The sequence below is a fragment of the Neomonachus schauinslandi genome, chromosome 1, assembly GCF_002201575.2.
Source record: "Neomonachus schauinslandi chromosome 1, ASM220157v2, whole genome shotgun sequence".
NCBI lineage: Eukaryota > Metazoa > Chordata > Mammalia > Carnivora > Phocidae > Neomonachus > Neomonachus schauinslandi.
The window spans coordinates 205,910,094-205,928,548 of NC_058403.1; the positions used below are offsets into that span (position 1 = coordinate 205,910,094).

Here is an 18,455-nt window from a genome sequence, read left to right on the forward strand (position 1 = left end):
GCTACTGGCAAGGCTGTGCGGGGAATTAAGTGCTTACTTACATTGCTGGTAGGAGTGCCATGGAGTACAAGTCTTCACAGAGAGGAATTCGGAAATATCTCTCCAAATTACAAACCACATAGATCCTCTAACCCAGCAAGCCCACCTCCGGGAACTTTCCTACAGACAAAACTGCATGAGAAATGATGGCCCACTCCAGTCATTCTCCAATGTAATGGCAAGCTGGGCGACGACTCATTGTCTCTTAAGAAGCATTAAATAAACCACAGGACAGTCACGCTGAGGACTCTGTAGCTAGAAAGGGAACGAGGAAGGTCTTTAGGCACCCATTTGGAATTATCTCCAAGATGCACTGAAGAGTAATGAATGTGCACTATCTAGGCTAGAGTTTGTTTCCATTCCTAAAACAAAAACAAACGTCAGGAAAGTATCCGCACATATATTTTGTAACATGCCAGGCTATCTCCAGAAGGATGTAAAAGTTACCTGCTGTAGCCTGAATGTCTGTGTTTCCCCGAGGTTCATGTTGATATCCTAATTCCCACAGATAACGGTATTAAGAGGTGATTAGGTCAAGAAAGGGATTAGTGCTCTTATAAAATGAACCTAGAGAAGGTTCCCTGCCCCTTCCACCATGTGAGCACACAGTGAGAAGTTGGCAGTCTACAACCTGGAAAAGGGTCCTCACCATAACTTGACCATGCAGGCAACTGTGATCTTGGACTTCCGGCCCCCAGAACTGTAATAAATGTCTGTTGTTTATAAACCACCCGGGCTGTGTTGTCATAGCAGCCTGAAGAGACGGACACCTTGGTAAGCCCACTAGTGATCTGGGCGCACAGTGGGAGGGAGGCTTCTCAATGTCCTCCCTCCTAATTCTGCATCCTACAAATATATTATGCATTTAAAAAATTAAATAAGGGCACCTGGGTGGCACAGTCGATTAAAGGTCCGACTCTTGGTTTCAGCTCAGGTTGTGATTTCAGTGTTGGGCTTCAGGCTCAGCATGGAAGTCTGCCTGAGATTCTGTATCTCCCTCTGCCTCTCCCTGCTCTCGCTCCATGCACACGTGCACTCTCTCTAAAATAAATAAATAAATCTTTAAAAAGTGAAATCAAGGGGCGCCTGGGTGGCTCAGTCGTTGAGTATCTGCCTTCAGCTCAGGTCATGATCTCAGGGTCCTGGGATCGAGCCCCGCATCGGGCTCCTTGCTCTGCGGGAGGCCTGCTTCTCCCCCTCCCACTCCCTCTGCTTGTGTTCCCTCTCTCGCTGTCTCTCTCTCTCTCAAATAAATAAATCTGTCAAATAAATAAAATCTTAAAAAAAAAAAAAATTTTAAAAAGTGAAATCAAATAAAAATATAAAATAAAATAAAATCAGCCAGGGCCCATCCTGTTTCGGTTCGGAAAGTCTGTAGCTGGGTCCAGCTGCAGAGCACCCTCCCAACCTGCTTCCACCGCAAAGTACAACCAAATGCTTAGCTTTCAGTAAACAACTTTTAATCACAAAAGGGGGGCGGGGGGGGGGGTGAGGGAGGCACATAAAGGGAGAACAGGCTGGCTCCTAGAAGGTGGTGGCTGACTCCAGGCCTCGCTCCTGGAAGTACCGGTGCGGGAGGTGGGGATGGGTTCGGGGGCCTTTGCTGAAGTAGGACATGATCCTCCCAGATCCCTCCTGATCCCCTGTCGGCGAGTCCTCCCTGTGGGAGAGGTGGTGATACTGGCCACTTCGGTGTGTTGGGGGGGAGGTATTCCCAGGGAGGGCTGAGCCCTGGCCTCCTTCCCTCTTTCATCACAGCACCTCCAGGACACCCACCACAGAACACCTTCTGCCTCCTTCTCCAGGATGCTCTGGGCCGTGCGCCAGCTGAACCGGACAAACTGGGGGAAGCCGAACACAGGCTCCACGTGCTTCCTCAACCACGCTTTTGTCTTGGGATCTGAGGGACGGGAAGGGTGGGGTGGGCAGTGGTGATGGTCCCTGAGCCCTGACACAATGTCCGAGTTCCTCAGCCTGGCACCTGAGGTCCCACTACCTCCTCTCCAGCCGCCAGAGTACCGGAGGCCCCTCCCACTGTTTGAGGCCCATTCCTGCCTCAGAACCTTTGCCCAGGCAGCTCCCCGCTCCAGCTGCCAACAGGTGCTCAAGGTAGTTTAGGGGAGACTGCCTCTGAAACATCCTTTCACCCCCTCAAGGACAACGGTCATTAAATGAGCATCTGTGGACCATGGTGTTACTGCCCAAAATCCCCCCCAAAACTAGAAGCTCAGTGGAGACAGGGAGGTCCCTGTTGACCTTGCTCATGGCTATATCCCCAGGCCCTCAGTAAGCACTAAATGCGACCCAAACTGTCTTTGGCCTGGACCTGGTTTCCTTACTTTGCCTCACCTAAGTTCCAATCACAGACTTGCTGTCTCCCCACCCAACTGCCCATCCCTCCCTCTGGGCCTCAGAAGGACCAGAGGGTTCCTTGAACCCAGCCACTGACTCTTGAAATCTACTCATGGGGGCGCCTGGGTGGCTCAGTTGGTTAAGCGTCTGCCTTCTGCTCAGGTCATGATCTCGGTCCTGGGATTGAGCCCCACATCGGGCTCCCTGCTCCGCGGGAAGCCTGCTGCTCCCTCTCCCTCTCCCCTTGCTTGTGTTCCCTCTCTCTCTGTGTCTCTCTCTGTCAAATAAATAAATAAAATCTTTAAAAAAAAAAGAAAAGAAATCTGCTCATGGCGGGGGGTGGGCACATGATCACCTACCACACAGACAAGGAGAGTGAGCCTCACAACTGGGAAGAAAACAACAGATTTAAGCTGGGGCTACTGGACATCAGCTGGCACCCCTCGCCCCTGCCCCTTAACAAACAGATGCCCACCAAGGGTGTCAGGCCCTCACTGGGGCTCCAGAGAGACAGGAGAGAGGGAGAGAGAAGGGAGGAGAGAGCCTGCCCGCTGGAACCCAGCTCTGCCACAGGCTGGCCATAGCAAGTGGCTCCCCCTGTCTGAGCCTCAGGCTCTTCCACTGTGGAGTGGGATGAGTGCAACGCAGAAAACCGTAGAAGCGCACTCAGGCCTCCCTTGTCAGTGTTATTGCCGATACCACTGTCTCAGGGCGGCTCCGATCTGCTCACCATTGGGGTAACCAGAGCCATAATCAGCATCCAGGTCCTGCAGTTTTTCCACGAAGTGCCAGTTCTTTACAGCCTGGTCACGGGCCACCTGTGGGCAAGATACAAACTTGGGATCTCCCTCCCTGGAAGCAGGCACGCCTGCCTCCTGCCCAGAGGGACGCTAGGAGCTGGCCACAACCAGCAGGAGCCTAACCTTGGCACAGATACTGGCAGCGCTGACCACAGGGTAGAGGGCATCTGCCTTGGCCTTGACTGTCACCTCAATGCCGGGAAACCGCTCCTGCAGCCGCGCCTGGTAAGTCTCTGGTGGCCCCACAGTGTCCACAAATACCTGCATGGTGACAGAAATGTATTCATTCAGCAGACATCTGGAGAAACAACTGTGTAAGTGATCCAGCCTCCCAGCATTTACACACACTATTCCTGTGCCTGCAATATTCTTCTCTTGGCTCATCCCTAGGGTGCAGCTTTCTCGGGCATCTCTGTCCAAAGTCCTCTCCAGGGGCACCTGCCTGGCTCAACTGGCAGAGCGTGCAACTCCTGATCTTGAGGTCATGGACTTGAACCCCACACTGGGTGTAGAGATTACTAAAAAAAAAAAAAAAAAAAGTCCCCTCCAAAAGAGGCTGTCCCTGATCAAGTTGAATCCATTCTACACTCACCGAGCACCTAAGCATACCATGGCTACACCAGATGCCAGGAATATGGCAGTAAACACACCAGACAAAAATCTCTGTCTTCCTGGAGTGGATACCCTGGTGAGGGCCACAGGCAAGAAACAGGATAAATAATAAAGGACAGGGAAAAGTCGGGAGGGATTATTATTTTATTTCTTCTCTACTTGTTTTTTTAAGTAAGCTCTATGCCCCACGCGGGGCTTGAACTCACGACCCTGAGATCGAGAGTCCCATGCTCTACTGACTGAGGCAGAAAGGTGCCCCGGGAGGGGTTATCATTTTAAACAGTGGTGGGATTCGGAGAGGTCACTCTGAGGTGGTGACATCTGAATAAAGGCCTGAAAGAGATGAGGGAATGAGTCATGGGGAGATCTCAGAAAGAGGATTCTTGACACAAGGAAGAGCCAGTGCAAAGGCCCTGAGGTGGGACCATGCCGAGTATGCTATACAGCAGCAGGGAGGCCTCATGGCTGGAGTAGAGAGAGGAGATCCGTGATCTCCACTGCTGTTATCCTCAGAAATCACCTTTGTCATCTGCTTACCAGCTGACCATCTGTGTCCCCTGACTTGGCCATGAGCCCCAGAGGGCAGAGCTCTTGTCTGTCTGCTCCAGTACTGCACCTTCAGGGCCACGTTCCAGTCCAGGACCTCAGCCATCTCCCCAGCAAGGTCGGCCTTGTTCGTTCCCTATCTCAAGTGTATTTATCCTTGCAATTGCCTCCAACAGCCTGTTCTTTGCCGCAGAGTACTGGATGCAATGCCAACTTATATTTCCCTCTGGTAATTTAATCTCCCTCTCTTCCACTTGACACTGAACTTCCCAGGTTTAATTTTTACTGAAACCAAAAAGTTAAATGTTGAGATCTATGACTCAGAAGATGACTATCTGGGGGCGCCTGGGTGGCTCAGTCGTTAAGTGTCTGCCTTCGGCTCAGGTCATGATCCCAGGGTCCTGGGATCGAGCCCCGCATCAGGCTCCCTGTTTAGCGGGAAGCCTGCTTCTCCCTCTCCCTCTGCTTGTGTTCCCTCTCTCGTTGTCTCTCTCTGTCAAATAAATAAATAAGATCTTTAAAAAAAAAAAAGAAGAAGAAGATGACTATCTGCTGCATGAGGAGCAGACTGTAAAGAACAGGCCTCCAAGTGGGGGGAGGATGGGGCAGGAATCCAGGAGAGGAGGGTGCCCTGGGCTAGCACAGAGGCTTTGGGCAGGTGGACAGATGGGGATTTGTTCTGGACTCTGAGCTTTTAGAATACAGAGATAAATTAAATGAGAGTGGAGCTGGGGGCTCCTCCTTGGTCCAGGGTGGGGCACACATTTAGGGTAGAAAAAGTAGTAAAATGTCAAAGGCAGCAACATATACTCCTGAGGTAACCCAGGTATGTCTGACCTTGAATCACCCACTGCACTTGTATACCTCCATTTTATCCTGAGGTGATCAAACGTGCGCAACCCAACAGTCAGCTCACCTGGGCAACGTTCACACCCTGATCCAAGGCATATTGCACCAGCCCAGTGGCTGTATCATGGGATAGGGAATTCAGGTTGTACTTGACCCTGCAGTGGGAGACAACCCAGTCAACCCCGATCCAGATACGGATCCCTTCCAGCCCATGCTGGCTGCCCCTCCACCCTGGCCCCTCCGGGAGGCCCCTCACCGCCCAAGCATGCTGGTAGAGATGAGGTTTGGAGACAGCACGTCCAATGCCCAGCCCACAAAGTCCCTGTCCTCCTCCATTTTCACAAAGAGCCTGTCCCGCTCGCTCTCCGATAGGGTCTTTGAGTCTGGGAGGAGGGTTGGGAAAGAAGGGGAGCGACTAGTTCTCCCAGCTCCTGTTCTCCCCCTCCAGTTTGCACCGCCCCCCCCCGCACACGCCCAGGAACCCCCTCACGAGACTCACAACTCCAGCTCACCTGCCACTTTCAGGGCCTCCAGATGCGCCAGGCGTGAGAGGGGGCAATAACAGATGGCGTAGACCATGGGGCCTGGAGAAGCGGGGGTCCAACCAGTGAGCCAGTGAAAACCGCTATCCCTATTCCATCATCACCGCTTTCTTCGGTGTCATCGCCACTATGACCCGCCCCCCCCTCCCCGGTTAGGGTACAATCCCAGCTCCCGTTCCAGTGCAACCTGCGTTCCCCTTATCACGCCCCTCCCCCAGCCCAGTCCCGGAGGCGCACCCAGCACCGGGCCCCGGCCCGCTTCATCGACGCCCAGGACGCAGGGCTCCTTGCGGCACACCGCGGGCACAGGCGAGTTCAGGCGACAGCGGCCCGTACTGTCTCCGTCCAGCTCGCCAAGATCCATGCCGCCTCTGCAGCCGCCACCAGCAGCAAGAACGAGGTCTGCAGGCTCAGGTCCAGGCGCGCGTTTTCCGCGGGCCCCGAAACGGCTCTCACTCCCGACCAATCGGTGCCCAGGACACTCCCCCGACGCTCCTGCCGCCGTTGACGTTTGCGCAGGCGCCACCGAAGCTCCTGCCGTACGGCTTCCTGGGAATTGTAGTTCCCAAGGCCGACCGCCGAGCTCTTCCTTGGGGACACGGGGTGGGCGGAGCCGCTTTCCAAGCTCCGCCCCGGCGTCCCTGACGCCCCGCCCGTCAGGGCTGGTAGGATGATAGGGAAATAAACGGGAAACTGACGCAGGCCTTGGAGAACTTGGCCCAGTCGGGACCTTGAAGGTCAAATACCACTATATTGCCAGAATACTGCCAGTGTCCACATCACTGGGTCCCTGTCCATCTGGATGCTGGCTATTTGTACTCCCTGTCCCTGCCACTCCACACAATCTAAGCCCTCTGGACTAGGTACTCCTACTTCCACTGAGCTCAGGCCTTCAGATTTGGGGTCGAACTCTCTCTCTCTCCCTCTCGGTACCTCACCTGGGCCCTCGCCCCTCCCCCCCACTCTGCTTCCTAACCTCTAACTGGGGCTAAGCCTCCCCCACCCACCCCCTCCCACCTGTGATCCCAGATCTCAACAGACTTCTGCTAAGAGCCTGCGCCCACCAGGCGGGGCCATTCCCCCCAGTTCAGGGTTCATGTCCCTCAATTCTCGAGTCTCAGCGGGCTCACGTCCTCAGCCTGTAGGTGTCTGACCCGCATCAGGCTCATACCCCTTCTTCAAGGTCACAGTTCCTCCATCTCTGATTCCCCCTCCCTGCCCCTCACCATCTTTCTTCCTTTCTCCCCGGATGTCAGAGGGGGCTCACGGCTCCTGACTCAGCTCTCCCCTCTCCACCATCTTCTAGCCTCAGCCCTAAAGGCCCTCCTCGCACCCGCCCCCACCCGCGGCCCTTCCCCTCTCCCCGCCCACCCTGGGGACTCTCAACACCGGACTTGACAGCCCGCCCTAGGCCCGCCTCCTCTGCATTTGTCTCTCACCCGGGTTCAGGGCCTCCAGTCGCAATCGGTTGGTTTGCAGGATGAACAATCCTGTTGCCTGCAGGGCCGCACCTGCACCAGATTCTCGCGGTCCATGAACACCGGGCCCGGCGCTGTGCCCAGGACCTCGCGGCTGCGCTCCTGCTTGCCCAGGTCGCAGAAACAGCGCCACTTTCCCCACGGGCCAAGGATCGAGTCCTCCACGTCTAGGGATGGAGGGCCAGGTAGGGGGGACCTCCTCTAGGAAGGGAGGAGGATAAAGACACTAACAACAACATCTCCTGTTTGCTGGGCTCTGCCTCTGTGCCAGGCACCCCCCCCCATAGATTATCTCATGTAATTTCCCCATCATTCCAAGGTGGGGAAACTGAGACCTATAGAAAGCAAGCCACCCTTTGAGCTCATACATCTGGTGTGTGACCCAGAGGAACTGCAAACTGACACTTCCCACCAGCGCTAGCCTGTCCAGTTGGGAGTGTGATACAACACGCTGGGTGCCCACGATCTGAAGCTGACTCCTGTCTTCAGGGGTGTGATGATGGGCCTGTTCAGTAGGCATAGTGTCACCTAACCAGCAGGGCTGCAGGTGGTAAATTAAGTGACATAACTGGCGTAATATAACGAAGGTACTGAAAGCCTCTGGCGATGTGCTGGCATGTAGTACAAAAGCAATTATTATAGCCACTTTTCAAGCAGCTACAACCTTCTGAGTGCTTATCAGGGGCTCTTTACAATGCTTTTTTATGGACTCCTCCCTATGCCCCTAGGAAACAGGTCTTACCCCAACTCTGCAGCTCACAAAGTCCTAACACTTCATGCCTTACCAAGCCTCAGCCAGAAAACACTGGATTCTTTTTTTTCCTCCGTCCAGCCCTTTGGCTTTGGCACTTGCTGTTCCCATTCCCTGGCACACTCTTCTCCCTAAATCTTTGCATTTGGGGCTTTTGCTGGATTCCTGCTGCATTGGTTACCCATCCTCTTCAGCCCGGCCTTCTCTGACTTCAGACGTTTACCCGTCCCCTCCTTTCTCTATCTCCACCCTTCCTAGCACGCATCCATGAGTTTATGGATGTGCCTGCTTGGGGGTTTATTGCCGACCCATGTCCACTCTTCCCCTGGGAGAGGCTTAAAGTCGGTCTCTATTTCAACTTACAGATAAGAAAACTGAGCCTCAGAGAAAAGTAACCAGCCCAAGGGGGCCACGCCAGGGCGCAGATGGGGTGAGGTCTGAAGTCCCTGGAGGAGGGTGTGTTTGCAGCCAGCTGTTGAAGTGGGGCAATGGGGCACCTTTCCGCACCATCACACCCGCAGCGTGCGGTTACCTTTCTCCTGATGCTGCAGCCGCAGTTCCTCCCAGGTGTCGCCTCCGCTCTTCTCGCCAAAGTAATGGTAGTCGCGGGAGACCTGGGCAGGGGTCCCCAGCAGCAGGAGAATCAGAGGCAGCAGCAGTAAGTCCGCCGGGCTCCCGGCCATGCCGGACTCCAACCGACCCGGGCGCGCTCCGAGGAGGAGCTCCTCGCGGGGTATGTGGTGCCCGCACTACCCCCACCAGCGGAGGCAGTGGTCGGGGGCCGCGACTCCGCGACTCCTCCCGCCGCTTGCAGGCGCGTGGACCGGGCCTGCTTCGCTCCCCACACCCCCCCTGCGGTTGCAGTGGACCCGACCGCTCACTCGTCCGCCCACCGCCCCCCCCGCCCTATGCGTCATGGTTCGTGCCGCGCATAAAAGGCACCCAGGCCCAGGGCGCGCTTGGTGCTGAGAACGCGATTTCGCGCGTGTGCTGGTCTGTGCGTGCCGCCTTGCCCACGCAGGTATGGACACCTGGAGGGCACCGGGCTCTGGGGAGCGCCCTTGGAGCAGCTCCGGCCGGGTCCAGACCTCAGCGCTGCAGCCTTTGTTTTCCGCCCGCGGTAGTGGCCGCCTTTGTCCTTGCAGGGGGAAACCGAGGCCTTGGCCTTGCATGCAGTACAGGCCGCATCGCCGAGCTCCCCGCCCCCTGCTCGCGGGCTCTCCTCCTGGAGCGGTGGGCTTGCGCCAGGGCCCTCAGGCCGACACGCTAACGGGGGGTCCCCGGCGGCTCCAGCCGGGCCGCTTTTGCTGGTCAGGGGGACGGGTCTCTTGCAGTCTCAAGGCCGCGCAGACCGGGTACCCGGGAGGGTGTGGGGTAGTGCTGCGCCCTCTGCCTCTCTTCCTCGGTCACCGGGCCCAGCACGCAGCGTGACCTTGGGAAGGCAGGACAAAGGGTCTTCCCGGGCGCACTGACCGGGCCGCGGGTCTCAGCTTTCAGTCATGGCCTCTGGCAAGGCGCACATCGGAAAGCCCGCCCCGCCCTTCCAGGCCACCGCCGTGGTGGACGGCGCCTTCAAGGAGGTGAAGCTTTGCGACTACAAAGGTGAGGGCGGCCGAGAGTGGGCCCAGGTGGGGGTGGGGCCCAGACATCAGAGGCCTAACTCCTTGTCTCTGCCCGCTCCCTCCCGCAGGGAAATACTTGGTCCTCTTTTTCTACCCGCTGGACTTCACCTTTGTCTGCCCCACGGAGATCATCGCTTTCAGCGAGCGTGCCGAGGACTTCCGCAAGCTGGGCTGTGAGGTGCTGGGGGTCTCTGTCGACTCTCAGTTCACCCACCTGGCTTGGTATGAGCGGGGACTAGCAGGGAGGGAGGATGCAGCCAAGCCCACGTCCTCCATAGGATCCGAGCTATGTGTTCTTGCGGCTGTTGCTCAACATCTGGGCCTCCCTTTCCCCATCTTGAAAATAATAAAATTAAGGACGCCCAAGTCCTTAATGATGATGGCAGTAATTAGCATTTGAAAACTAGTTGCTGGGCCCAGAGAGTTGGAGATGCCTTCACTCACTTAGGGCAACACAACCTCCCTTCCAATAACTATTTCAAGAAGGTGGAAACTCCAGTTCTAGACAGTGAAGGGCTGGGCCCCAACACACAGAGCTAGAGAGAGGAGGATGGGGACTCTGAGACAGGCTTTCTGCCCCAAGATGTGGGAGGTCACCGGCATATGTGAACACCCTTTGCTGGACCTGGAGCCTCGGCTTAGTCTTCCTAGCTGCGGGAAAGATCCCCTATACCCTCTTCAGGGTGGGGTGGGTGGGGATCCTAGAACCTTGCTCTAAAGCCCCTTATCTCTCAGCTGCAGCACCCCCTCTTCAGCCTTTATCACACCCAGGCCCCCAGGGTGAGGACCCTGCTGTATCAGCATCTTGGGTCCCAGACTTGTCTCTTCCACTCCTAGGATCAACACTCCCAGGAAGGAAGGAGGCCTGGGCCCCCTGAACATCCCCTTGCTGGCTGATGTAACCAGAAGTTTGTCCGAAGATTATGGTGTGCTGAAGAAAGATGAGGGCATTGCCTACAGGTACTGTGGGGCCCTCAGGGAGCCCCCAATCCTCAGGATAAGGGGACAGTGCTTGGGCACTATCTTCCCTGCCCCCAGCCCTGTGGCCGGTAGGGAGTTGATACTCCCTCCCCGGCTCTGGCAATGGGAACTCCCAGCTCCTCACCATGAACCCTGATATCTTCAGGGGCCTCTTTATCATCGATGGCAAGGGTGTCCTTCGCCAGATCACTGTCAATGATTTGCCTGTGGGGCGCTCTGTGGACGAAGTTCTGCGGCTGGTCCAGGCCTTCCAGTACACGGATGAGCATGGGGAAGGTGAGTAGCCACACACGTTCACCTGGGTTCAGCTGTGGGTACATACTCAGCCCTCATGCAGACATTGACTGCCTGCTCTATCACTTGTGTGGGATGGATGTGAGGGCCCCAAAGAAGATTCAGTTCAGGGCCTCGTCCGCAGGACTTTTCTAGTCTGGTGGGGGAGATACCCCAATATGAGGGTGGGGAGCTGGGAGATAACAGATCTATAGAAGATATTTGAGAAGGCATGTACCAAGTCAAGCTTGAATAATATTAGTTGGATCAGAGTACCTTCTCCTGTGGAGGACACAGCCTGATCACAGACCCTCGATGTCCGGTGGGTCTATGGCTGACGGAGAAGCAGGATTAAAGGGGTCAAAAAGAGGGGCACCAGGATGGCTCAGTCGGTTAAGTGTCTGACTCTTGGTTTCAGCTCAGGTCATGATCTCAGGGTTGTGAGGTTGGGCTCTGTGCTTAGCAAGGAGTCTGCTGGAGATTCTCCCCCTCTGCCGCTTCCCCCACTCCCCCCCCCCACCAGGGGCAGGAAGAAAGTAATCTTTTGAAAAGGGGGGTGGGTGCCTGGGTGGCTCAGTCAGTTAAGCATCGGACTCTTGGTTTTGGCTCAGGTTTTGGTCTCTGGGTCCTGGGATCCAGCCCCTTGTCAGGCTCCACAGCCTACTGGAGGATTTCCTGTCCCTCTCCCTCTGCCCCCCCCCCCAACTTCCACACCCTTGTGCTCATGCTCTCTCCAAATAAAAAAAAAAATCTTTTTTTAAAAGATTTTATTTATTTATTTGACCGAGAGAGACACAGTGAGAGAGGGAACACAAGCAGGGGGAGTGGGAGAGGGAGAAGCAGGCTTCCTGCGGAGCAGGGAGCCCGATGCGGGGCTCAATCCCAGGACCCCGGGATGATGACCTGAGCCGAAGGCAGACACTTAACGACTGAGCCACCCAGGCGCCCCTCAAATAAATAAATAAATCTTTAAAAAACGGTGTGGGGGTGGTCAAAAAGAAATAAAAATGTCAGCCAGAACATCCTGTAGCTGGGCTTGAAGGGCTTTTCCCAACATGCTATATGGCCTTGGGGTTGTACCATTTGGCTCTGGGCTTTTTTTTCTGCCACTCTGGCTCTTACTTTGCCTCTGTTCATCCCCTCATAACTGCCCTACCTTGAAGATGTAGCTCTAGCCTCAAATGTGCATCCCTGTGTCTTCCCACAGTCTGTCCTGCTGGCTGGAAGCCAGGCAGTGACACAATCAAGCCTAACGTGGACGACAGCAAGGAATACTTCTCCAAACACAACTAGACTGCAGATAGGTGGGAAGCTTGGGCTGTTGGCCTCCACCTCCACCTCTACCTGGATACCCCATGGTGACCCAGGAAAGGCCAGACTTGCCCCTTTAAACTCCATAGTCTGTGAACCTGGAGGGCTTGGCCAAGTCCTTCTCATTCTCCCAGCTGGGAGCTGGTAAATGGTGAGCCCCTCCCTGGACCCATCTAGCTGGGCACAGGCCTAGAGGTGACCAATAAAGTATTAGGACAGACATGAGTCTGCATCGGTGTGGTCTCTCCTGGTGTCCTTGCCACCTCTGCCCCTTCTCCCTGGGAAACTGACGCTGTAGTTACTTATCTTCACCACAAGGTGGGAGCCTTACCTCATGCTCACTGCTTCCTCTCCTTGGGCAGAGGGTGCTTTCCGTGGGGCGGGGGGGGGGGGGGGGAACGGGGTTGGGGGGGCGGGAGGTAGGGTAGGCTGTTGGCCCCTTGCTGGGAGCAAGCCCCAGGATGCCCTATGTCCTAAAACCTGGCCACCCAGGACAGCACCCACACTTTGCCATCAGCCAGGCTGTGTTCAAATGCCATTCAAGAGCTGTGATTTTCCCTTCAACAGTCAAATGAGAATAAAGACAACTAACTCACATCACCACGCACATTAAATGCAATACAGTATGTGAAGCTTGGGCCCAGTTAATGGTTATTAGGATTGGTCCCTGGGGCTGGAAGAAGAGGGTGGGGACCCAGTCCTAAGAGCAGAACCAAGAGCTTGAGCTACATGCACAGTCCCTGCTGCAAGCTCTGACCCACTCTAGGTTGGAAGGGCTGCCCACCTGCCCCTGGGGTGGAATGGTGAGGGTCAGGCTGGGAGGCAGATGTTAGGAGCCAGAGTGTTCCCAGGAGTACAGTTTGATGCTGTGCATGTTCAGGCAAGTGGTTTTGCCACTCTGAGCCCCCATTTCCTTCCACAGGACTGACATGTTCATTTAATCCATAGGCCCATTATTAATATTGCTATCCAGCCTAATAACTCTCCAAAACACTCATGTGGGCCTTGGAATTTTATCTACACTCCTTCCCCAAGGCCCTCCGTGGTCTTCCCTGACCTCATCTACCCACTCTTGGTTCACTCGAATCCAGGCACACACTGGTATCTTGCTATTCTTTAACAAGCTGATCTTGTTCTGGCCACAGGAACTTTGCATGTACTGTTGCCTCTTGCCCAGAACGTTGTTTTCTCAGAGCCTGTCTTTAAATCTGAAAAGTCGCATCATTAAAGGTCCACGTTTCCAATCCATTCTCCAAAGCAGCTCACCTCCCCTGCCCCATCACTACCACTTGGACCTGTTTTTTTCTCTTGCTAGCACTTACCACCATCTCCAAATCATGTTTGTTTGTTTATAAAAGTCTGTCTGCCATGGTCCAGGCAGTGTCTCCTGGGCTAGGTTGTTCAGCATTTCATAAATGAATTAATGAATTTGTTCTGCCCACCCCACCCGTGCGGTTTCTCAGCGTGTGTTTTTCTCTGCTGTTCTGGGGGCTTCCAGCTCCGAAGCCAGCTAGACCCCTTCCGGGAGCACCAGCCGCCCTCCCACCAGCCCCAGTTGCGGGGACGGGCGTCCCGCGAGAGGGCGGCGACGGCGCCCGGCGGCCCAAGCAGCCGCCCCGGCAGGACCAGACCTGGCAGTCGCCCTGCTCCCAACCTGGCACCCGGGAGGGGAAATTGGCAGGCGGGAGCCGCCCTTCCTGACGGGGGTGGGGGGCACCGCGGCGGCGACGAAGGCTGCAGCAAGCCCCCGCCCGGGTCAGGTCAGACGGAGCGCGCGTGGGCGCGGCGGGGCCGGGACGCCAACCCGAGGAGGCAGGCTTTGGGTTGGCTCCGGGACCCAGGAGCATGGCCCTCCCACCGCGGATGCTCTGGACCCAGGCCTGGGGTTTTCCGGGCCCGGGCAGCCGCCTGCCTGGGAAAATCCCGGCCCCCTTCCCGGCGCCGCAGCCCTGCCCGGCAGAGCGGGGGAGGGGATTCCCGGAATCTGCCCGGAGACCGCCGTCGCGTCACTGGACAGAATCGGCCCATGTAGGGGCAGCGCTTCCGCTGCGTCAGCGGGGAAAGCCCCAGCGCGCGCTGCTGGGCGGGGCTGCGCCCGCGCACTGCGCGTCTCGCTCCAGGCATTCTGCCCCCTGGTGATGGGCGGCTGGACAGCGTCCCCGCCCTGGACCTTCCAACCCCAGAGATCAGGGGACAAGAGAAGGGTTGGACGCCCGGACTAAGGCTGCAAGATACTTAGGTAGAGCTGGCGAGGAGGACACAAACACTGGAGCGAGTCACAAACAGGAGTGGGGTGGGGGTAGCCCACTATTCTCCTCCCTCCTCCCGCCCGGCTTGGAAAAAAAGACAACAGAAATTAATAAAGAACCATTTTTTTTTTACTTAAATAGATTCAATAAAAAGTCGGAACAACAAACACACACATACACAACACATCTTAAAATAAACTCTTTAGAGACGAAGTGCGTGTTTCTTATCCACAGTACTGTGCAGAGGGGGGAGGGCAGGGGGCGGGGGTCCCTTCCCCAGTGTCCCCGCGGGCTTGAGTACCAGGCGGCGGGGCCAGCTCCGCCGCGATCGCCCCCTCCTCCCCTCCCTGTTAAATACACAAATATATTATATTCAATATGAATCGAGTCTGTTTCCAGCAGAAAAAAAAAAAACATACAAAAAAACGTGGAAGGGGGGCTTGTAAACGTCGAGGTGGAAGGACCGGGCGCAGAGCGGGCGGGCAGGAGTCCAGTGTGGTTTGCGGTGCCCCGGGGGCCGGTGCCCACCGCCTGCCCCCTCGCCCCTTGGGAGGCGTGCGCCCAGTCGTCCAGACTGGGGGAATGTCCGTACGGGGGGCGCTCAGAAGGCGTGTCCCTTGACCCCGAGCAGCAGCTGGCAGCCGTTGCTGACGTGGGTCATGACCTTCTGTTTGAGCTGGGCCACCTGCTCCCGGAGGAGCCCAGCAGTGCTCGACAGCCCCGCGTTCTCGGCCTTGAGTGTCTTCACCTTGTCCTCCAGGCGCGCGATGCGCTCCAGCTTCCGCTTCCGGCACTTGGTGGCCGCCAGCCGGTTCCGCAGCCGCTTGCGCTCCACTTTGATGCGCTCCTGGTCTTCCATATTGATGGGGGACACCGGTGGCGTGGCGTCGCGGCTGCGCGCCTCAGGCACCGTCTGCGGTTCCTCCTTGAAGGCGGAGGCTCCTCGGCCCAGGCCCAGTTGTGCCGGGTGGCCGCCAGCGAAGGGTGGCGCGTGTGGGAGGTAGCTGATGGTGGCCGTCGGGTACGAGCTCCCAGTCCCGACGGCGGCCCCGGCGCCTCCAGAGGGCGCAGAGGCTGGGGAATAGCTGCTGAGGTTGGTGTAGACTGGAGGAGGCTCCGGGCCGGCGTAGACGCCCCCGGGCCCAGCCGGGGGCCCCGAGCTGGCGCCCAGGGACACGTTGGGGGGCGTCACGTGGTTCATCTTGTGCAGGTCGTCCAGGGCTTTGACAAAGCCGTCGGCGAAGCCCTCCTGCTCCTCGGTGACACCGCCCCCGGCGCCCCCCGCGCCTCCGCCGCTGCCTCCCCCGCGGGGGTAAAAGTACTGTCCCGGGGGCGTGGGTGTCGTCGTGATCACTCCGTTGCTGTTGGGGACGATCAGGCGCTCCAGCTCCGATGAGGCAAGCTTGAGCGACGCGCCTGTGTCCGAACCCTGGACGGAAAAGTAGCTGCTGCCACCGCTGCCCTCTGGTCCTGGGCCCCGCGCCCCGGGTGCTTTGAGACTTCGGTAGGGGTCGGCCAGGTTGAGCGCCAGGCTGGGTTTCAGGAGTTTGTAGTCGTGTAGAGAAAGGCCGCCCGGAGCCCGGCCGTATCCCGCTGCTGCGTATGAGTCGTCGTGGTAGAAGGGCTGTTCCATTTTAGTGCACATCCGGGCGGCCCAGGCGGTCTGGGGGGTCCCTGCGGGGCCGCCCCGGGCCTCGCTGCGGCGAGCGGCGCTCTGTCCGCGACGGTGGCTGGACCGGGTATCTGGACGCGCGTTCCCAGGAGCTGGCACCGGCAGGGAGAGGTCAGCCGGCGGCTGTGCGCGGAAGCTCCGTGCGGCTTCTCGAGCCCTTCTGCCTCTGTCTGGCGCGCTCGCTTTCCTGGTGTCGCTTCCCCCTGCTCCCCGCTCCCACCTGACTCCGATGCTGGCCTGGCCGCGTTCAAGGTCCCGGCAGCTCAGCCTGAGCCACACGCCTTTATACGGCTATTGTCAGCTACGGAAGTGCGCTCCGATTGGCCGTCGCGCAAGCCGGGCCCCCGCGCCCCCCTCCTCCAGCGTGGGGAAGGGGAGGAGGCGGCTCGCGTCACTGTCAGGAAGCGCGTGTCCTTGTAAACAGCGGCCACGGGCTGGGTGGCTCGGCGCGGCTGCAGGGGGAGGGGCTCAGGGGACCCCGGGGTGCGCGAAGAAGGGGGTGCTGGTCCGAGACACACGGGGAGGGACTCCAGGGAAGGCGATGATTCCCCTGGATAGGAGGAACTGATACAAAGCAAGTGTATGTATGTGTGTGGGGGGGGGGGGTCTCCAGGGTGTACACGAAAAGGCCTGAGGGACTTGGAGTATCCGAGAGGGGTTGGAGGGCTGATTATTCACTGGGAGACCCCACAGAGGTAAGACAGGAGGGTTAACCGGGGTTAATGAGGGAGGGGTAAGGAAATACCTGATTCAATAATTGTGGGGGGGTCCTGAGTACAGAGGGGTTAAAGGATTGAATTTTTACTGGAGGGACTGAACCCAGGAAGAGTGAGGAGGGGGAAAAATCAAAAGGGTAAAGGGAGGGGGATGGAAGATCCATTACGCAAGATATGAGTAGGGGTCCTGAAGTCCATGGGAGAGATTGAGGGCCTCCATAAGGGGAAGGAATTGGGGGAATCTAGATATGTAGAAAGTGAGCGTACCGCCGTATACTGAGTCAGGGAAAATATGGAGGGGGAGAAGATGAGGACACTGTTAGAGGTTGGGAGTCACTGGGGTCATCTGCAAGGCCCTGATGAAGGAATTAAAAGTGTCGGGACACACCTTCAGAGCTTAGATGATAATGACACAGGGTCTCCAGTTGAGACTTGAGAGGAGGGCTTTTTGAGGATCCTGGGGATTTGGACTACTGGATCTTCCATGATTGGTACCCCCTCTTGTGGGTGACTTCCAGGCGCCTGTATTCTTTGCTCCCATCTCAAAGCCCTCCTCCAGTGACCCAGGGCTTGACCTACACCGCGTCCACTCCTGGTGCGTGAACCTACCCCGACGGCCGGGGCGCGGTCGCCCAACCCCACTCCTTCCTTAGAAACAGGCTGGGGAAAGAGCGCGGCGGCAGGAAGTGTGGCAACAGCCCCCGGGGAAGGAGCCCGGCCCTGCCTCCGTCACTCGGATCCTACCGGACCCTGCGCCCCGCCCTGGGTCCGGTCGGGTTCTGCGCCTCAGAAGAGGAACGTGGACGTGAGACCCTGGCTAAGGCCAGGGTGCGCAGAACACGCCCAGCCGCGTAGGCCTCCAGTCACGCTACCCCCTCTTCCAGCAATGGTTCAGCCCGCGGCACCCGCAGGCGATCGCGGAGGCTGGCAGTCCGGGGACGATTCCATTAGCCCGACGGAGGGGGACGCACCGGGGAGCGGGCCTGGTCGCCATGGCAACAGGCCGGAGTCCGCGGGCTGAACTGGGGGCGGGGCGGCCCCGGGAGGCTCTCTCCCGCGCCCATATAAGGACACAGGAAGGGGTGGGGCCAGCGCCGTCCCGGGGCCCTGAGCCAGGACCCGGGAGCCCGAGTATCTGCCAGGTCCCAGGGCGCGCCCGGGCCCCCGGACGGCTAGTCCCGACCAGCCCCGCCGCCGCCCCCGAGGCCCCCACGGCCGCCTAGCTGGGCCCCACCCAGCTATTCTGGGGCTGCGTCCTGCCGGGCCCGGCCCGGCCCAGCCTGGCAGGTCCCCGCCTGCCCGCGGGCCCGGGTCGGACTTCGCCCCCGGCCCGACAGGGCGCGGAGGGGCGGGCCAATGCCTAGAGGTGCCCCCGGCGCCTGGGCGGGCTGGCACGACTGCCTCCTTCCTCGGGTGGGGTACCCTTCCTTTACAGCAGGAGGTCTGGGCCTCTCCTCCCCACATCCCTAGGGGCTGGGGTGCCCCTTCTCTCACACCAGTAGGCGCGTTTAGTCTAGGGGTCCGTCAACCATCCAGAATACCTAAAAAGGGGGGATCACTTCCCTCTCCGGGATGTCTCCTTCATCCAGTCACAGGAGACCAGAAAATCCAGGGGAGAGAATCTGAGAGAACTCAGTGCCCCTTCCCCAGCACTACATGGAG

The 18,455-nt window shown here is 57.8% G+C and overlaps 4 protein-coding genes across 6 annotated transcripts; 1 reads left to right on the forward strand and 3 right to left on the reverse strand.

The window, feature by feature from the left end:
- Positions 1–1,502: 1,502 nt before the first annotated feature.
- On the reverse strand, positions 1,503–6,386 carry RNASEH2A (ribonuclease H2 subunit A). Its single transcript, XM_021705463.2, has 8 exons — positions 5,978–6,386; positions 5,711–5,782; positions 5,455–5,581; positions 5,266–5,353; positions 3,315–3,452; positions 3,122–3,209; positions 1,816–1,939; positions 1,503–1,699 (listed from the first exon to the last, which is right to left on the reverse strand). Exons 1-8 carry the CDS (start codon positions 6,102–6,104, stop codon positions 1,564–1,566), a joined length of 900 nt encoding a protein of 299 aa, XP_021561138.1. The 5' UTR covers positions 6,105–6,386; the 3' UTR covers positions 1,503–1,563.
- THSD8 (thrombospondin type 1 domain containing 8) lies at positions 6,322–8,805 on the reverse strand. Of its 3 annotated transcripts, XM_044917863.1 has the most exons (3): positions 8,502–8,805; positions 7,180–7,385; positions 6,322–6,402 (listed from the first exon to the last, which is right to left on the reverse strand). In XM_044917863.1, exons 1-2 carry the CDS (start codon positions 8,650–8,652, stop codon positions 7,186–7,188), a joined length of 351 nt encoding a protein of 116 aa, XP_044773798.1. In that variant the 5' UTR covers positions 8,653–8,805; the 3' UTR covers positions 6,322–6,402; positions 7,180–7,185. The 3 variants fall into 3 exon arrangements, 2 of the variants coding, with proteins under 2 accessions (XP_044773798.1, XP_044773795.1); XM_044917860.1 differs by lacking the exon at positions 6,322–6,402 and having other exon boundaries at positions 7,119–7,385; XR_006540587.1 differs by lacking the exon at positions 6,322–6,402 and having other exon boundaries at positions 7,315–7,419; positions 8,502–8,579.
- Positions 8,806–8,880: 75 nt separating this feature from the next.
- PRDX2 (peroxiredoxin 2) lies at positions 8,881–12,381 on the forward strand. Its single transcript, XM_021705464.1, has 6 exons — positions 8,881–8,990; positions 9,460–9,571; positions 9,660–9,813; positions 10,429–10,551; positions 10,718–10,848; positions 12,053–12,381. The coding sequence occupies exons 2-6, from the start codon at positions 9,469–9,471 to the stop codon at positions 12,136–12,138; spliced, it is 597 nt and encodes a 198-aa protein (XP_021561139.1). The 5' UTR covers positions 8,881–8,990; positions 9,460–9,468; the 3' UTR covers positions 12,139–12,381.
- A 2,210-nt stretch (positions 12,382–14,591) lies between these two features.
- Positions 14,592–16,341, reverse strand: JUNB (JunB proto-oncogene, AP-1 transcription factor subunit). Its single transcript, XM_021705159.1, has one exon. The coding sequence runs from the start codon at positions 16,048–16,050 to the stop codon at positions 15,007–15,009; it is 1,044 nt and encodes a 347-aa protein (XP_021560834.1). The 5' UTR covers positions 16,051–16,341; the 3' UTR covers positions 14,592–15,006.
- Positions 16,342–18,455: the final 2,114 nt, after the last annotated feature.

Coding starts and splice junctions, on each gene's coding strand:
- RNASEH2A (XM_021705463.2), bottom strand. CDS start 6,104: ATGGATCTTGGCGAGCTGGACGGAGACAGTACGGGCCGCTGTCGCCTG. Junction 1,940..3,121: donor TGGCTCTGGTTACCCCAATG/GTGAGCAGATCG, acceptor CCCGTCCCTCAG/ATCCCAAGACAAAAGCGTGG. Junction 1,700..1,815: donor GAGGCAGAAGGTGTTCTGTG/GTGGGTGTCCTG, acceptor CCTCTCCCACAG/GGAGGACTCGCCGACAGGGG.
- THSD8 (XM_044917863.1), bottom strand. CDS start 8,652: ATGGCCGGGAGCCCGGCGGACTTACTGCTGCTGCCTCTGATTCTCCTG. Junction 7,386..8,501: donor GCTGCAGCATCAGGAGAAAG/GTAACCGCACGC, acceptor CTCCATCCCTAG/ACGTGGAGGACTCGATCCTT.
- PRDX2 (XM_021705464.1), top strand. CDS start 9,469: ATGGCCTCTGGCAAGGCGCACATCGGAAAGCCCGCCCCGCCCTTCCAG. Junction 9,814..10,428: donor CAGTTCACCCACCTGGCTTG/GTATGAGCGGGG, acceptor TTCCACTCCTAG/GATCAACACTCCCAGGAAGG. Junction 10,552..10,717: donor GATGAGGGCATTGCCTACAG/GTACTGTGGGGC, acceptor TGATATCTTCAG/GGGCCTCTTTATCATCGATG.
- JUNB (XM_021705159.1), bottom strand. CDS start 16,050: ATGTGCACTAAAATGGAACAGCCCTTCTACCACGACGACTCATACGCA.